At 35.5% G+C, this 19125-nt stretch overlaps 2 protein-coding genes across 2 annotated transcripts; one reads left to right on the forward strand and one right to left on the reverse strand.

The window, feature by feature from the left end:
• Nucleotides 1–118: 118 nt before the first annotated feature.
• On the forward strand, nucleotides 119–4288 carry LOC114270149 (uncharacterized). The gene has a single exon (XM_028211568.2). The coding sequence runs from the start codon at nucleotides 2646–2648 to the stop codon at nucleotides 4065–4067; it is 1422 nt and encodes a 473-aa protein (XP_028067369.2). The 5' UTR covers nucleotides 119–2645; the 3' UTR covers nucleotides 4068–4288.
• A 2522-nt stretch (nucleotides 4289–6810) lies between these two features.
• LOC114270148 (RNA demethylase ALKBH10B) lies at nucleotides 6811–12988 on the reverse strand. The gene is made up of 7 exons (XM_028211567.2): nucleotides 12252–12988; nucleotides 9441–9571; nucleotides 9144–9261; nucleotides 8430–8546; nucleotides 8222–8337; nucleotides 7974–8128; nucleotides 6811–7836 (listed from the first exon to the last, which is right to left on the reverse strand). The coding sequence occupies exons 1-7, from the start codon at nucleotides 12772–12774 to the stop codon at nucleotides 7359–7361; spliced, it is 1638 nt and encodes a 545-aa protein (XP_028067368.2). The 5' UTR covers nucleotides 12775–12988; the 3' UTR covers nucleotides 6811–7358.
• Nucleotides 12989–19125: the final 6137 nt, after the last annotated feature.

Genomic DNA, 19125 nt, shown 5'->3' on the forward strand with positions numbered 1-19125 from the left:
GCAACCCCTGCCATTGTTCTTCTTCATGTGATCACATCTTTAATTCAATAGAAAAATATTGTGGAAACTAAGCAGAGAAAACAGCAACAAATTCAAGTGCATGCTCAAAATCTCTTAAAATTACATAGGAATCAAAATCTGATTTATTTTTTCATTTCAATTTCTAACAAACTCCAAAGACACATGGATTGATACCTATGATATTTTAAGTTTGTAGACTAAGACTGGTCAAGGTTGTTATTAGTCCTCATCAAAGCTTCTCGCTTTTGACGAATAAACGCATCAGATTTTTCGTTTATATTCATCAGAAGAAGAGGCCTATAAGAAGGCCTCTTGTCTTCAGTCTCTACAACAACTCCTTTTAATTTCTGATCAATCGGTATTTTTGCATATTTCTTCTCAATGTTCTCCTCCTCTGGAAAAATTCCCCGTATGCTGTTCCTGTTCTCCATACCCCTTTGCAATTTAGGCAAGTCTCTGATCACTGGAGGACTATCTTTCTTTGGAACACGGTCCAAAGTCCATTGTTCTACCCCGTTAGTGTGCCTGAACTCGACCATGATTTCAGAACTTGAACGGTCTATTGGCCTTTCCCAATCTGCATGTAGCACGCTTTTCTCTCCATTGTGCGTGGCATGCTTTAGGCTGAGCTCGCTTTGATTTGTTGATGAATCTTCAAAAGACATTTTGTTTGATTGGTGATCAGGAAGGGAATGACCGGTGGTTAGAAGCTTGACGCCTGGGGCAATGAGGCTGTTCATGATGAAATTGAAGAACCTGTGGCAGATGCCAAGGGGCTCGGAATTGTTGTTCTCTTGCATTTTCTTGTGCTAGAAAACAGTAATGGGAAAATGGGATTGAAGTGGGTTTTGATAGGTGAAACATGGGATGAAGAGCTGTATTTGAAGACATTGATGGATTGTCATGTCAAGATTCTAATCTTGCAAGATGGGGTAGCAAAAATATATATATTTTTAAAAAGTAAAGAATTAGATCTGTGGGTTAAGAATTTCTTGTGTCTTTTAACCTCAAGGGTTCTTCTAGTCTCACTGCTTAAAATGCTTTTTTGTCAAAAGCAAGAAAGTGGCAACTGATACCCTGTATAAGTGAGAGAACTAGAATTCTACCTTCCTTTTGAAACTTGTGGGTGTGGTTGGTTCTGTTTTCGTTTTTTGTTTTTTTATGTTTTTGAAAACAATCAATCAGGAACAAGTACATATGTCGAATCCAAACCGACTTTCTGATCACATGGCTACACGAAAGGGACCTGTCATCTGAAACCATGACCAATGCTTAAGCTCAAATGCTTGATTGATAGTGATAGATGGGTTGTCCATCATTATACAAGCATATCAATAATTAGATTCAGATTAAAAAAAAAAAAAAAAAAGCTGACAGAAAGAGAAATTTGAAAATTTCCTTTAGTCGGAGGTTCTTCTTAACGATTTCATAAGGTAGTTGAATATATTCTTGCTAAAACCTGATTTTTTTTCAATCCCTCTCACAGTGCAGTGTTGCCAATCTGCAAATCAAAGTGAGAAATTACACAAACGAATGATAAATCAGAGAAGAAGAAAAAATAATTAGTCAGTGAATAATTCTTCTACGTGCACAAAAACTAATTATAGATCCAAACATAACTCTCTTACATGGATCTAGGACTCGAAGTGAAACTTATGTCCGATTCCATGATTAGTTTTTGTGTTCCTATAAACATTTTTGTCAGTAAAAGCCATTGCTTGGATACTAATTCCAAAAATGGATATACAATAAATTTGTAAGGATGATAATTTGTCACTTAATAAATTTCATTTTTTCGTCCTTATCTTATGTGGATTCATCAAAAATTATTTGGTACCTATGGGTTGTAGCAAGACTCAAGCCACATATCGATAAACAAATGTCATGTTTTTAAAAAATTATCTTATGGGTTGGGAGGATTATGTAGCCATATATCCATCCAATAATATATTGTCATTTCTACACTATTTATTGGTTGGACATACTACTAGATTGAAATTTTGGATAGACAAGATAATTACTCCTTCCCTCCTATCTCTTTGATCCTTAACGTAAAGTTATAGGTCATATCCACTCTTTCAATCACAATCTCCATAAAACATTATATGATTATATTTCCTGAGTATTAAATAACTTTTCTTTGATTTACACAACAAACATGGTACATGCATAGCCCAATATTTGAAAAATAATATGACCCACATACCACATGGACAATAACCAAAATAATAATTGGAAACATTTGTTTTAATATTAAAATTATGAGAAAGAAAAACCAAGTTCTCAACTTGAGTCAAGTGCCGCCATTCCCACCAAAGAAAACAAGAAAGAAAAAAGATGTCATTGTTGCTTACTCATGGACCTTGTATATGGGCTTTCAGGTCCAAAGTCTAAAGGGAAATATGGGCTTCATTGTGGGCTACAAAATTAACTAGGCCCAATTTACCAAAGGCCTTATAAGCCCAAACAAGGAGGTGCGCACTGCGCATCCTGCGTATCGGAGACTGTTCCTTGTTACAAAGCTTGTGTTCTGATTTCAGGTCTCTCTCTCCCTCTCTCTCTCTCTCATACCAACCCCGAAGAAGATCTCATAGAAACCCTAACCCTAATTCATCGTCTCATTCATGAATTTCTTCAGATCCATTTTAGCAGAGGAATCGGATCCTCCGCTACCCGATAACCCACCCAAATCCCCCACGAACCCATCCCAAGAACACCGCGATGATGACAACAACGACGACGTCGATGATCAATCAGATCAGAGCTCTCCAAACCCTAATTCCTCGGCCGCCGCCGGCGGGTGGAGCTTCGGAGGTCTGATCAAGACCTTCGCTACCAGATCCGAGTCGGTCATCGAGACCTATCGTCGCGATCTCAAGGAATTCGGGTCGGGTCTTCAGAAGGAAACAGCGGTGTTTCGCGAGGTCGCCAGCCGCGCCGTGAAGGATCTCCCGTCGTCGATCGAGGTCGGCGCGTCGGTGGCTCATGGATCGCTAGGGCACGCAATCGATGGAGTTTTGAAATCAACGGCCGAGATCATCGCACACGGTAAGGAAACCCTTCTCGCACCCTCCGATGGCGAATCGGATTCCGAATCGCATAGTCACAGTAATCAGAATCTGACCCCGAGGAGGTACAGTCGATTCGAAGCGCAATTGCGCTCAATTCAGAGTGATGCGAATAGTTACTGTGAAGAACCGGAGGATTTGGAGGATTACAATAAGTGGAAATTAGGGTTTGTGTTGGAAGAGAAGAGTGATGAAGTTAAGCGCTTGATTGAAGAAAATGAGTCTATGGAAGGAATGTATAAAAGGGTTGTGCCCAATGTGGTTGATCACGAGACCTTTTGGTTTCGGTACTTCTTTAGGGTTCATAAGCTTAAGCTTCAGGAGAATGTGAGAGCGAATCTTGTAAAGAGAGCAATTTCATCCGAAGATGATGAAGAATTGACTTGGGATGTGGACGATGACAACGATGATGAAGAAGAGAGTAATGGGTTATCAAAAGGCAACAGCATAGTAACAGTTGAAAATAAGGAATTGGGTAGTCAAGAATTGCCTCAAGTGGTGAAGAGTGAAACCAATGAAGCACAAGTTGAGAGCTCTAAGGTTGTTGATAGCAAGGAAGAGATTAAGCCCAATGTGGATGATGTGGATAAGGGCAATGTTATAGAAGCAAGTAGTGAGAAAGTGACCAATGAGGAAGTGCATTCTGAACAAACTTCTGAAGAAGTGAAGAACAATGTTGAGTCTGTATCAAAATCTGATGAGAAGGTGGCTTTGGATGGGAAGGTTGATACTAGTGAATCTTGTAAAGATAGTGATTTGTCGATTGTGTCAACTGAACCATCGTTGCCGGAGGAGGAAGACCTTGGGTGGGATGAGATTGAGGATCTTGGGAGCAATGAGGAAAAGAAAGTTAGTCATGGTGAAAGTCCAAACAGAGATGATCTTCGGAAGCGGATGAGTGCTGCAGATGAAGATGAGGATTTGAGTTGGGATATTGAAGATGATGATGAGCCTGTCACAAAGCGTGATACCATGTAAGCGTCAAGAATGTTAAATGCTCAAAGTGTATTGCAAGGTGTTTGTTTCTTTCTTTCCCATATTATTTGTTTTATGTAAGTGTTCAGCTGCATAGAGTGGGGAGGATTTCTTTCCTCTGTAATAGGTTTATGAAGCAAATTGTTTATTGATTCTGTATAATATTGGAAGTTGAAGCAATTGAATATTTGAATTCATAATAAGATGGCTCTACATTTATTGAATGTTTGGTGGTTACTGCATTATTTCTTTTAATGATCTTATGGATGTTAAAATCCAACTTGAGACTGCAATTATCATTGTATCACTAGTTTAATGGGATTACTATCTGGATTTATTGTTTGATTGTTCTGTAGCTAGTATTATCTGGATTTAATGGTATTACTTCTTCAAAAGAGCTACGTGCAGCAATCCCCCTCTCTCTACAAATCTATATTCATGGTGGTTGCTGCCATGCAAGCTTAAGGTTAGGGTACGACAGGCGGCGGTTCAAAAACTGGGGTAACTGTCAAAACAATTTGGGTTATTCCACAAATTGTGTCACTGATGGACATTATCATCTATCTTTGTCGTAAAGGGATTATTATTTGTATTTGATTTATCGACATCCTCAGAAAACCATTAGTGCTTTCATTGAGATGTAACCATACATGGGCAACAAATATTTATTAAAGCTAATCCTGTTATCTGATGCCACTTGTTTCCAGTTTTCATGGATTTATATTTGTTTGAAAAGATTTTTATTTTTTTATTTTTTATAGGGCTATGATAGAATCATGTGCTTGTTCCAGGGATTTCCAATAGGGTGGAATCTTATGTTTGTGTTATTCATTGATTCAAAAGTGTTTCGTCATTTCATGAGACAGTTTTCCTGTATAAGAATGAAGTGGAATGACTTATGAATGGATTGGATGTAATCTGCAGCTGATAGCACAACCTTTAATTGGGTGGCAACTCCTCATTTGCTTTGGAAGACTAGGGTATCAATAAGTGTAATTGATAGATTATTATTAGTAGTATTTTAGTTAGATTTAAATAAAAAATAATTAATAGGATATTTCACTATGTTTTCAAATAATGTTAGGATTTGGTTTTTTAAAAAAGAAGGCTTGGCTGCTAATAGTACAATCTGTTGTTTCTTTTTTTTCCCCCCCTTCTTCCTGAGTCGGATACAAAGTTATCAATACTGTCCATACAGAAGAAAAACGGGGTGCAGAGAATCTAATTTCGTTTGGGCAAAAATTTCCTCTCTGGTATACAAAAGTAAGATTTCTAACCAAAATTACATAACTGGATCCCAAAAATGATTCTTCCTTTCTTTAGAGATCTCCTAGCCCAAATGATCACTGCTCAAAGACCAAGAGGCAGGTATGCATCTCTTTCTCTGTGTTTGAATATTCTTTATAGAAGAGCGTACAAAGCTTGATTTCATAAAATATGAAGGATCAATCATTGATTGGCTAGGTATTCTAATAAGTTAGGCACCAAAGATTGAGATGGGTACTCAGTTGGATCTATGAAATATGCTCTGATTCTTTTTGATGGGTTGATTCGAAGTTTGAGTTAAGTTACGAACAGAGCTTTATTGATTCAACAATGATAGAGACCACTAATTTTGAAGCTCTAAAAAGACCACTAATGATATGACACTCAATAAAAAAAGAAAAAAAAACAACACCAAGGCCAAAACATCAAATCATTCATGGTGGGACCTACTGCCATATCATTAGTGGTAGCACTAATTAGTGCTCCCACTCATTTTTCTTATTGATTTGGGTTGATTCACACAGGGCTCTCAGTTTAAATTGGAATAAGGCTTACAGTGCTTCTACTCTTGCTCGTTGTCTGGTTAATATTACATGCTCAGAATTTTTACACAGAATAAATATCGATATGCGGTTCAGATACATTGTTAAACTTTACAATACATTTTTTAAATCTTACTTTTCATAATAATTTTTCTGACAAATTTCCTATGCCTAGAGTTTTCTCACTAAAAAATGTGAAGCAGTTGTTTTTTTCTTTCCTTGGCAGGCATTTGTGTGGTTTGATTAAGGATATACAAAATATGTCCTTTGGAATATCCTTCAGTATCGAAAATTAAGAAACGAATAATCCAAGAGTATCTCACCTGTCATATTGGCCGTATCTTTGAATTGTTTTGTTTTACATATATCATATGTATTGAGTATGTTGGGTAGTGTTTGGTTTGATTTTTAAAATATGATTTGGATGAACAATTGAAAAGTTTGTTTGGTTTTCTAGTTTTTATTTTTAAAAATACAATTCAATTTTCTCTCTCCTTTCTTTTTTAGTATTAATATATCAATCAATTATTTTTTTTCTCTTCTGTCACATTTTTTTACATTCTATACATTAATCAATCAATTTTTCTTTCATAACCGTCTATTCAAATAAAATAAAAAAAAAACTACAAATCATTCACATTTTTTTTTAAAACTCATAATTATATAAATTTTCAAATTTTAAATTTTTTTTCAATAATTTATCTTTTAATATAAAATTCGAAACTCATTTAAAAAATTAAACTAAACGGAAGCTTGGATTTTGTTGAAGTGATTGCTACATTTTGACAACTCCTCTCTAGGAGGGAGGGGGAAAATTATTATTTTGACAACTCTTTGGGAGGGAGGGGAAAAGTTATTAGGTGTCGATAAAATACCACATGTCATTGTCATGTGATATCTACATTTCATTAATCACAAAATATTATGTTCACATGTTGTTTCTTAAATACTAATATATTTCATTATTTAAATCAATTAAAATGAAGAAAGACACTGCATGACGATATTCTCTCAGCTCCGATCATGTTTTTGGATAGACGAAAAGCACCAACAACTTAGCAATGACGGCCTTTCATATTGCCAATTTTTTTCCCTAAAGAGAAACAAGAAATTATATAGATATGCAACCCCAAAGCACCCTACATCTGTCCTTTAAGACATTAAAAAACAACTTAAATTAAATACAAAATTCAGCCCTTTTTTTCCGGTTAATTCACACTCATTAAACTTATAAACTCAACTATCCCTATAGCCCCTACCATATTCGGCATTGAAGAAAAAGCTAGTACAAACCAACATTTAAAACCTAATTCAAAACCAGACAAAAAAAGAAAAAAAAGAAAAAAGAAAACTCATCTATGAGCACCTGAGCCTGCTTTGTTTGTACAATAAGAGAAGCTCTTCCTGAGATTGTTGCTAACATTAGTGATCCCCTCTCAGTTGACTTGACTATCTGCTTTTTACCCTGGTGCTGCTTTTGAACAACTTACACCATTTTCTCCTCGGCGCTCATGTCCGGATCACAAGTGGGCTCTGCTACATGCTTTTCAACCAGAGAAGGTAGTGCGAGAAGCCGGCGCTTTTGAGCACGTGGGGGAAGATGTTTTGCTGGTTTCCTCGATCCAACAGTCCAGGGTAAGAAGACCCCAGTACCACCAGGTGGGATCCTTCTGGGGCTCATAACCATTGGGTGCATGGGAGCCGTCAACATGACCACAGGGGCACGAAGTACTCCCCATTTGGGGATCACATTCGGAGCCCCATTTGGAACTGGATATGAGCTGGGGACACCAGGATGCCACAGAGTCATGGCTCGGGTCAGAGGAGGCATTGTTGTTGGTGAGTTGTTTTGGTTCATTTCTGACCGGACTTTAAAAAATGTGATGCTCACCCTTTTGTTTGGAGATGGGCACATGACATGCCTTGCCATATCAGAGCTGTTTCCCCTCATCACTAGAAGAGACCTGAAAAACGACCAGGATTCCAGAATTATGTTGCAATGTAACAGAATATATCAGCATTGTTGCAATCTAACCTAGTTGTAATTCAACAAGTTTTAGACATTGAAGTACAATGAAAAAGAACTTTTTTGAGTACGTACCCTTCCTTAAGTGGAAGCATGAGTGTCCCTTTATAGTTCCCATCGTTATCGGTTATGAGAGTTCGTCCAAAAGCCATCACTGATTCAGAGAGGAGAAGAATAGAGATGGGTTGGTCCAAATGAGGAGGTTTCAGAAAAGGCTGTGAAGACTCCCCCTAAATAAAACAAGTCTTAAGAGCTTTAGCTCACACACTATTTGAACAAAATCAGGAGAGGAACACAATGATGCAGCAAAAGATTGAATATACCTCATCAAAGAAGTTAATGATGCAGCTGTTTGGTTTTTTGTTTTCAGAGATTAGATGCCACTGAACCAGGTGGTCAATGACGCTTTGAAGAAGAGTAGGAATTGGCTCAATATAACCTGTAAGCATATATCCTAATTACAATGCTTGCACAGAATACGCTGGAAAGATGGGACTCCTGTGGAAGAAATACCAGAGAAGCTTTACTTACTCTTTTCATGTTTAGTTGTTGCTTCCTCTTCTATATGACCAAAAATAGGGGCTCCAAGTTGAATTAACTCTCTTTTGTTCCCCTTCGTCTGCTGGTTGTATAGAATAAAGGTCTCACCTATACACAGTCATTGACATGAAAACTGATTAACTGTTGTTAATATAAAAACACTTGCAATAATCATCATACATTCAAAAGACAACGTATATACATCACCAAAGACAAATTATGCAACTAGCAGAGCCCAAGAGTTTCAGCAATCCAATTGAATTAACAATGGAGAGATAAATAATATTTCTGCTTAAAAGTTAAATTAAACCGTTAAATTTATAATCTGTACATAAAACACACTTTCAAAGGCACAACTAAAAACCCACAGCAACCTCCAAGGAGTATGGTCTGTACTTCAATCTGCTGCTTAAATTAAATAGCTGATTTTTTATTTTGTAATTTGTTTAATTTATTAATTTATTATTTTTTTTTTTGGGGGGTGTGTTTCGTACTTAAAATCCGCATCTAGATGAACCTCTGTGTGAGTGAGAAGTCTATTGAAAGAAAATAGAACTGTAATTAATCAGGGAGAGAAGAAAAACATAAAAGCCAAACCTGTTCAAAACAAAACTACAGAGGATGCCCTTTTACTATCTCAAAACCTTGTCCCTGAAGGAAACAACAAAGTTTAATTATAAAAGCATCACGAAGCACAGGGTCCACCTGAGAGTTCTCCATTCTGACCAGCAACCCGGAGTTCATTCACAAAATCACCCAACTTAGAGAGCTCTGAATCAGTGAATACGTCTTCATACAACTTGAGACCTCTAACCACATTCACCTGCCAGTCCAATTGACAGTTGTTAATCAATCACATATTCACTATATTATGATTTATTCACTTCTTTTTTTCTTTTTCTTTTTTTGATAAATGGTAACACACGCTGTTGGAGATCTTTCTTTCCGTTCAATCTTCTTTATAGAAATGTTGTACTTAAAATTGTGAAAGAAAGAACTCACCGTATGCCCTTTGACCGGCTCCTTGGCCGCGAACCCTTTTGTCATCTTCATCAGGTCACGACGTGCCTCACAGTCTTCATGGTTAGAGCACAAGTCCATATTGTCTAATGTGGGTTGCACTTCTTGAGATCCTGCATTTCACAGAGGGGAAATCGAATGGAATCAGCAATCTGATTGTAACTAAAAGAAAAACATATAAAACCAGAAGAGGTTAGCCTCTCTATATCTATGTGATATTTGGTAGAAAATTTAGTAAAATTTTTAGAGTTTCTAGTATTTTTCTTTATGTTTTTGTGATTTTCAAAAAAATAGTGTGTGAAAAATGCATAATTAGATAGAACAGTTATAAAATAATTGCATTACAAATGAAAATATTTTTTTACGCAATTTTGACACACAAAAAGAATTGTTCTAAACATATAAATAAATTTATACTATACACACAAAAGAATTAAACCACCATAAAAATATAGGTTGCGTTTGGTAAAGTTTTCTAAATATGATTTGAGAATAGAGTTGTATTTTGAGTTTATCAGTTTTGCAATTATAATTTGAGTGTGGAAAATTTGTTTGGTGAATGAATTTTGAAAAGAGTTTTGAATTGAGTGAGGAATTTTTGATGTGACATATGATATTTGATACAAAAATTGACAACTCATAATCAAACACATTACTCAAAATCCTATTCGAAACTCATACAAAATTTTAAAAAATTTAGAAAATATTTTTTATTAAATATATAAAAATTAACATGTGTCAATTGTAAAAAATAAATAAATAAACACTGTTCCGATCAACTAACCGGACGACCGGTTAGTCAAAAATTTTCCGCATTAGACAGAGTCTTCAAAAGTAAATATAGAATTAATTTTTGAAAGTCGTAAATAAGTATGGTATGCAAATCAAAATCTGAAACTAACCTTTCAAAACTCTACCAAACAGAGCCTATGATTTTTTTGTGTAATTTTCTCAAAGAAGAAACATCTTTGGAGCTTTTAAAAACAAGTCAATCTGCAGAGTACGCACTGAAATAAGGGTGCTGCCGTGCCCTAAGCCACGACAGTTATTGCTGTCCCCTTTTGGGAGGTCTTCTCAAGTGTTTTTTTGATAATTTAAATCGTTTTATTATAAGATTCATCAAGAATATTATTTTTGTTAAAAATTAAATTAATCGGATATTTATAACCTTATGATTAGATCCTAATTGTTTTTAAAAATTTATGAAAATTATATTAATCGTTAATTTTTATAAAAACAAATGTGCTTTGATTGTGGGATTACAGATATCCAATCAATTTAATTTTTTATATAAATAATTTACTCAATAAATCTTATAATATAAACGGTTCAAATTATTAAAACACATTCAAAAAAAACATCTTTAAAAAGCAGAATAATAATTACTGCGCCTTACAGCGCAGCAGCACCCCTCTCCGCACACACAGCACATCAAAAACACTGGACCCTGAGTGCGACAAAAACAGATCACACACGACATATCCCAATTACAAAACAGTAGTACTGAATTGAATTATGTTTATCCAGCTGTTCAAACACCATTTCTCCCGAAGTGCACCTTTTCGGTATCCCTCACCAACCTATATGGCATATTCCCAAACCCAAATACCCAACTACCACAGAGAGAGAGAGAGAGAGTCGAGTCGACTCAGTTTTAGTCAAACGAGTCGCAGACACCGAGTTCAACAAACCCTCGAGATTAAAAATCCAAGAAAGAAATGTCAAAATCTCCGCCAACTGACCCAAATAAACCCAACAAGATGAAGCCGTGACGTCCGTTTAGAATCAGACGGTTAAGACACCTAACAACCCACGCCGCCCTACAATAAGTCAAGAAATAAATGACCCCACACCCCTCTCGAGGTTTGACCAGTTAAATCGGAAGCCTGCTACGACGACTTCTTTTTACGAACTTTCCCGTTGATAATGTATCCAATTAAGAAAAATAAAATTGTTTATTTTTTAAAAATTTTACATTGACGGTGTACCAAAATAATAACAGCCGCTGTTACGAATAGTTATCCTATTTTTTGGGAAAATTAATGATGATGGCTTTAACAATTACATGAAATTAAAAATATAATTTTATTAAATAAATATATAATTCCGTGATTTTCTTGACTTACGTGATAATTTTTGTGCTACTACCGAAACTTTCTGTTAGTCTGTTAACACCAATTTGAGAAGGAGAAAAGTTAGAAATGATAAAAATAATTATGAAAAATTTATAATTCTTGAATTGTCTGATTAATATCTGGTGTTTTATTGTAATTTAAGTATTACAAATTTTTTATAATTATTTTCATTACCATTGCTGTTGAAGAAGAAGAGGCCAGGTCACCTCCCCACACCTAGAAAAACTCAACCAACCCCCAACAAAAACCTCCGCATTTATATTACTGGAGCTTTTAAATCGTTTTTATTTGAAAAATAGGTCTAAAAAGGAAGAATAGATTCGTCAGGTTCTGCACCGGTTTTCAACGATCTGATCATCACTTATTTCAAAAAAAGAAAATAAATAAAGAAATTATTGAATTGGCTTTCAATCTCCAATCTGAGTAAGAAAAAATTTCAAATCAAACTGTTTAAATATAAATTATGAATCACCTAAGGTCTCCTATAGAGATTAAACATTTTAACTAAAAAATTAAATAATCACAATAAATTATCATATTATTAGTTTTTTACATTTCCAAACGAGCTTTAAAAAGCAAGAATATGAAAACACAGTATTTAACTCAAACATGTGTATATATAGAGAGAGAGAGAGAGAGAGATCAAAATTATATTTACCTGTATCAGTGATCTCACTCTCCGGTGAATCATCTCTGATCGAATCTTCATCAACGACCTCACCACCGCTACTTTCAACGCTTTCCTCCTCATAAACTTCTCGACCTTTCTCTTCTTCATTCGCAGACACCTTCACTTCCTCCTCACTTTTCGTCACCACATCTTCACCTCCCTCTCTCTCCTCCATTTTCTTCGCAGCGACTCGCCGAAGCTCGAGCGCTACGTCTGCGATGGAGTAGTACTTCTGCATCTGAATAATCGGGATCCAATTCAACCGCCTCCGGTGAATAGCAGCGAACGCCGATTCGTATTCGGTTCGAACCCCACCTTCCAGCTGAGTCACGTGGTTGCAGAGCTCATCGATGATCGCGTTCGCCGCCGCAAACTCGCCGCGAAACCAGGCGATGATTGCGTCCTTGGCAAAGGCCTCCGACATCATCGCCGTCGGAGCTGGTTGAACGGTCGTCGGAGCCATCATCGGAATTCGATCGGATGGTGACGCTGCTGTGGCCACCGGTGGCATATCCAGCTCTCTCGTCGAATGCTGCTTCTGGGTAGGCCGATTTTTCGGTGATTCTTTCGGGTTCTGTAGAGAGAGAGAGAGAGCGCGACTGAGCGAGAGAGTTTTAGAGAGAGAATAAAAAGTGGGGATGAAAACGAAGGGTTTGGTTCTGGAGGGTTTTATATTGTGTGTGAGGCCGTACGTGTGGTGACGTGTCAATTTCAAGGGAATTGGTGACGTGGCATATGATTGTGTGAAATTACATAAATAGACTTGGGCACCAAAATAATTAGGTTTGGTTGATTGGATTATATATGTTGCACGTGGAACATTTGTTTTGGGGGATTTATGTTTTAGGTGGGGTTTTCATGGCAACGTCAGACCAAAAAACAAACAAAATATAGAGAAAAGTTACTATTTAGAGGGAGTCGTATGGGTTCCACGAAATGTATAATGGTTGGCCCTAATGAGAAGATATTAATCAGGATAGGCATTAAATGTTGTTTGGCATTTATTTACCTCTTATATTAGGTATAATTTAATGCATATAGAATCAAACATATCTCGCATGAAATAAATTCATATGATATATGGTTTATATGTAAGACTTATTATTTGTGAGATGTATATTCATTGTATTTCATATTTTTTTACCATCTTATTTGAAATAGTAAATATTATATTTTTTTATCATCTTATTTGAAATAGTAAATATTATGTGATACAAAAATGTTGGAGTTAAAAAAAAAATCTTTTTAATTTGACCCATAATATAATGTGGGTAGGTGTCAACTTTTAAATTGTTAAATACTTGATTATATAAGATAAATTCTCTTGTTACATCATTAAGAATAATGTTATATGTACCAATTAATGTATTAACTAGTGCACTAACAGATGATGCGACATAATTTTAGAGATTTTAAATATTTGTAATTTGTATAATAAATGATGTCAATAATAATAGCATAATACTAGTTGGTACATTAATATGTACACTAATTGATATATGTAGCACTACTATATCATCATAAATAAATTTGAGAGTTCAAATTATAAATCTTTAATATTTCTCCTTAACAAAGTCATAATAAGAACTTTCCAAAAAAAAAAAAATACTTTCTAAAAAAAGTTCATTGATGAGACCCACTTAAGAATAATCAAAGTTAGGTTAGATTGATTTTAATCTATTTTAAGTTATATTATCTTTAATATTTTTTATATATTTTTTTAAAAAAATTAAAAATTAACTTTTAACCAATTTTTAAAAACAACCATGTGTTCCACGTGGAACATTTGTTTTGGGGGATTTAGGTGGCAATTTTCATGGCAATGTTAGACGAAAAAACAAATATATAGGAAAGTAACTCTTTAGAGAGAGTAATATGGGTTCCATGAAAAATATATGGGCTTTTTTTTTTATTATTATTTTTATTTTAATAAGAAGAAATTAATCAGGGTTAGGCAGTAAGAGTTGTTTGGCATGAATTAAAAAAATATATTGATTTATCATTTTATCTTTTTTAAGTTATATTACTTCTTTATTTTTTTGTACATCTTTTAATAAAAAGTTAAAAAATATATTTATTTAGATTATTCTACATACAGTGGTATTATATGCACAAATTAGTGTGCTAACTATTATTGACCCCACTTATTATACAAATTACAAATATTAAAAACCTCTTAAATTATGTCACATCATCAATTGGTACATTAGTTAATACAGTAATTAATGCATATAACATTATTCATTTACTGTAACTCTTAAATGTTGTTTGGCATTTATTGACCTCCTATATTAATATAAGTACACATAAGATCAAACACGTCTCTTATGGAATAGGCCCACGAGTCTGGATCATTTGTCGCCTTATCCTGCGGTGGTCCCTATAGCGTCCCAAAATGACGTCGTTTTGGGGTCAAATTTCAAAAAAATAAATAAATACAAAAACACAGAATTTAAATCAGAGAAAGATGGAAAGAAATCTGAAACCCAAATCGAAAAGACGAGATGATGACAGAGAGTGAAAGACAGCAATTTTAGTCCATGAATACAATTCAAAAGTTTTAGAGAGAGAGAGAGAGATTATGAGAAAAGAGTGAAGAACGTGAGAGTTAATTTCCACACAGAGCAGTTAAGGATGACCTTTCGTTACCCTTTGAGCTTCCTTTCTTTTTCTTGATTTCATTACTGATCTGATCTGGGTTTGGATTTATATCTCATCATCACAATCACTTGCATGATTCTGAGAGAAAGTTGTAGAGAGAGTGAAAAGGAGAGAGTAGGGAAGGCCAATATAAAAGTGAGGGATTATTTTAGATCTGTAAATGGATTTGTGAACGTCGTAGGGGTTGCCGTTGCAGCTTTCCGTCGCCACTCTTAGTCGCTAGTTTTCGTCTATTGCTGTCTTCCACTCTCTGTCATCGTCTCTCAAATTTGGGTTTCAAATTTCTTCCTCTCTTTCTCTTTTTTGATTCAGATTCTGTATTTTTGTGTATTTTTTTAAAAAAAAATTTGACCCCAATACCATGTCGTTTTGGGGCGCCGCAAGGACTGCCACAGGATAAGGCGGCAGACGATCCGGACTCATAAGCCCACATGATGTGAGACTTACTTGTGGAACCCACTATTTATGAGACATATGTGTTCATTACGTATTTAATTTTGTGTTTACTATTATTAAATAAAGGTTTAAATTAGTTCAGTGAAACTTTCTTGTCTTTATATCTCGTGGTAACTTTATATATGCTAAAATATAAAATAAAATAAAAAAACTATTATACACAGCGTAAGCAAGTTTTGAACTCAAGATTTTGAGTTTCATTAAGAACATACTTATCACTTAATACATATTATGATATTAAATTCTTTATTATTTATTTTTATTATTAATTATCTGAATTACACACTCATCGCGTATGCCACTCATTACTAAGGGGTTGTTTGGGGTGTCCTAAATAAGTGCACTTTTTGTTTTTTTGGACTAAAAAATTGAGGTTAAAAATATGGATGTTTGGGTTAACTTTTTAACTTTTTATGGAAAAATATGTAATAAAAAATTATAAAAATTAATTTGTAGAGAAAAATTCGAATTGGGAGTTGTGCAGCCGCAATTGTTGACTTTTGATGAATAGTGTTAATTTTTTAACTTTTTAAGTAACTTTTTAACTTTTTTATAAATTCTCCAACTTGACCTAAGTATAAAACCTTTTGAATACTATCTATTTTTAACATCTTATTTGAAATAGTACTTCTTTTGATTTGACCCACATTAATAATGGGGACATGTTAACTTTTAAATTTCAATCGTTAAATGCTGGCTCAATTTTTTCATCACATCATTATAGATGTATTTGAAAATGACTCTAAACTAACCATTGAAAGCGGTTAAGTAAAAAGGAGAAAGACGTGGGGTTAGACGGCATTCGCACACACGCACACGCACACGCACACGCACACTTATTACAATATTTGCCCTCTCGACGAAGGGTCCGAATGAATTAGCTAAGCTAATCTAAGCTAAGCTAACTAACCAATCTAATTAAGCTTAGATAAATTATTACACAACAAAACGAATAACTAGTAAACTACTTACTAATTATTACAACACTTAATTAATTAACAAACTAATTAATTAAATTACCAATTTAAGCTAACTAACAAGTAAAGCTAATTACAAATCATACTGCCTCAGCTCTGTTCCAAGAGGTTAAAGATGCATGCTCGGTTGGCGTTCGCTCGAAAATCCATTACCATGTTGTCAATTGCCTCTGTTTGCACTTGCCTTGATCTTTGAAAATTGTGTCAACCTCCAGACTGCCTTTACCTTAAAATAGGAATCTACTGGTGGGCTGCCAGCCACTAAAACTGGCCGGTTGCCTAGTGTTACTGGTCGATCGGCTAGTAAAACTGGCTGGTCGGCTAGTTGCTTCTCCAGGCTTCTGGTTTTGCCGCAACAGAGAACAATAGAGACACAACAATCTATTTACAAGACAATGTAGGCACTGCCACTCTCCCAATCATGTCTCAAGCTCAAAGGAGCGTGGCACTCGGCTCTCAAGCCACCAACCAAGCATTTTCAATGCATGGTGGCCAAGAACCAAGCTTATACCATGTTTATGAATGCACAAACAACACACAAAGAGCTTCCACCCTATCATGCTTGATCAAGGGTGTTAGCGACCAAGAAACGTGACACGTTTCATCACTTCAAGTATGAAACGTCCCATTATGACTGTATGGTTGGTTTGAGAATACATTGTTAGAAATAGTTTTGAAAAATATGATTTTATTTTTTTTAATTTTAGTCTATTTTTTAGGTGAGACTCATATGTCAAAGTTGAGGGGTCTAAGTTGTAGCGTGTTCTATGTCGCGCTGTGATTCACGTGGTATATTTGGTTGCTCAAAACTATTATTGGGTGAATGGAAAATTAAAGCAAAAAAGAGCTCCATGAAAATGGTGTTTTTGGTGAAATTTCCTAAAAGTGTGGTTTAAGGCTTATCCCACATTGATTTGGTGGGCAAACTTTGAGTGAGTTTATAAGGCTTGAGTTTGGAACTTGGGGTAAGCCCCAAGGGGCACCCAAGTTTTGTAGAGAGGGAGGTTATGGGTAAAGTGGGTTACACCCATTGGACCCAAAATAAACACTTGCGCGTGAGTGCATGGTGTGAGGTTGGATTAGACTTGTCCGGTCCAATACTTATCTTTTTGGGCCAAAATAATTTGAATTTATTTAGAAATAAAATCTGTCCCTTTTTTATTTCAAATTCTGGTTAGAAATAAAATTCAAATTTTGGTTTGCACCTATTTAGAAATTCTGTACAGTTTCGTATCTGTTCAAACCAAATAGTGCCTTACCTGTTCAAACAGATTTGTATCTGTTTAATTTAAATTGAACAAGTATTGTACCTATTTAATTCAAACTGAACAGCCACAACTCCATCTATAAATAGGCAGTCTCTCATTTGGATTTTTCACTCCAATTGTCGTCCTTGACTCTGTCTGCTCTCTCTGCATTTTGTTGCATTGTTTTCTTGTGAGAAAGAGTGTAAACATAAAGTGTGTTCGTTGTGCAATTGATTTGTAATGCTACAATTATTCATAGTTGATCATTTTATCCTGGGAGATAGACGTTCATAATCTGAAAGCACCGTAGAGAGGACGAATCTGTCTTAAGGACACAGTGTCAAACACTGGACTTGATCAAAAATTTGTTCAAGAAATTAATTTGGTAAGTAATTAATTTATTTTTTTATTTTCTTGTTTCAGATTTTGATTTTGTTCTTGTAACAAAATGAAAATTTGTTTTTATTTATTTATTTTATATTTTGGTTTGATTTTTGTAATCAAACAATCTCTCTCATTTCCTTTATTTCTTTTATATTCCGTTTGTTATTAAGTACGCAAACAGAATTTATTTTTTAAATACAGTGAAGATTGTCCAACAATCTTAAGACATTATTTTTTGGTGTCTTCATTGTATTTAATTTTCTGTAATTTCACAAAGTAATATTCTGGTTGGAAAATACAAATAGTAGTAATATGCTGTTTATTTTCTTTGATAACTAGTAGTAATATACCGGTGTCATTAACAATTACAGAATATTAATTTGTGTTACAGAAAATTATTATGGTATTTTATTTTTCTAGTTTACTAACAAGGAAAATAAAATTATTTTGGTGCCGTTTGGTAACACTTACGTTTTCAATTTTCTGTTTATATTTACAAAAATTTTAAAAACTCAAATAAAAACTTGTTTGGTAAAATTTTTGATTTATAAATCAATGGTCTCAGTTTATAAATTTGGCCAAAAAATGAAAACACAAAAAATGTGTTTCCGTTTTGAGTTTTTTTTTTTTTTTTACCACCCAACACTAGCCACCACCTCGCCACCATTTTCCACCACCGTCTTTCGCGACCACCACCCACCCCCCACCACCACCCACCCCTCGCCACCACCACTCACCCCTCGCCACCACCACCCACCACCCACCTGTTATCCACCGGCCACCGCCCACCACCCGTTACCTACTTGCCACCACCACTCACCACTCGCCTGCCACCACCATCCACCACCTGCCACCACCAGCCACACACCACCACTAGCCACCTACCACCCACCCACCACCCACCACTACCACCACCATCACCCACCTGCCACCACCACCCACCACCCATCACCAGCACCACCACTACCACCACCCACTCGCTACCACCCACCACTGGCCACCGTCGCCCACCCACCACCCATCACCACCCGCCATTCGCCACCCACCTGCCACCACCACCCGCCACCACCACTACCACCACCCACTCGCTACCACCTACCACTCACCCGCTACGGTCACCCACCCACCCACCACCAC

The sequence above is a fragment of the Camellia sinensis genome, chromosome 14 (genome assembly GCF_055761805.1).
Source record: "Camellia sinensis isolate YWXY chromosome 14, ASM5576180v1, whole genome shotgun sequence".
Lineage (NCBI taxonomy): Eukaryota > Viridiplantae > Streptophyta > Magnoliopsida > Ericales > Theaceae > Camellia > Camellia sinensis.

Coding starts and splice junctions, on each gene's coding strand:
- LOC114270149 (XM_028211568.2), top strand. CDS start 2,646: ATGAATTTCTTCAGATCCATTTTAGCAGAGGAATCGGATCCTCCGCTA.
- LOC114270148 (XM_028211567.2), bottom strand. CDS start 12,774: ATGCCACCGGTGGCCACAGCAGCGTCACCATCCGATCGAATTCCGATG. Junction 9,572..12,251: donor GAGTGAGATCACTGATACAG/GTAAATATAATT, acceptor TGTGAAATGCAG/GATCTCAAGAAGTGCAACCC. Junction 7,837..7,973: donor ATGCTTCCACTTAAGGAAGG/GTACGTACTCAA, acceptor GTCGTTTTTCAG/GTCTCTTCTAGTGATGAGGG.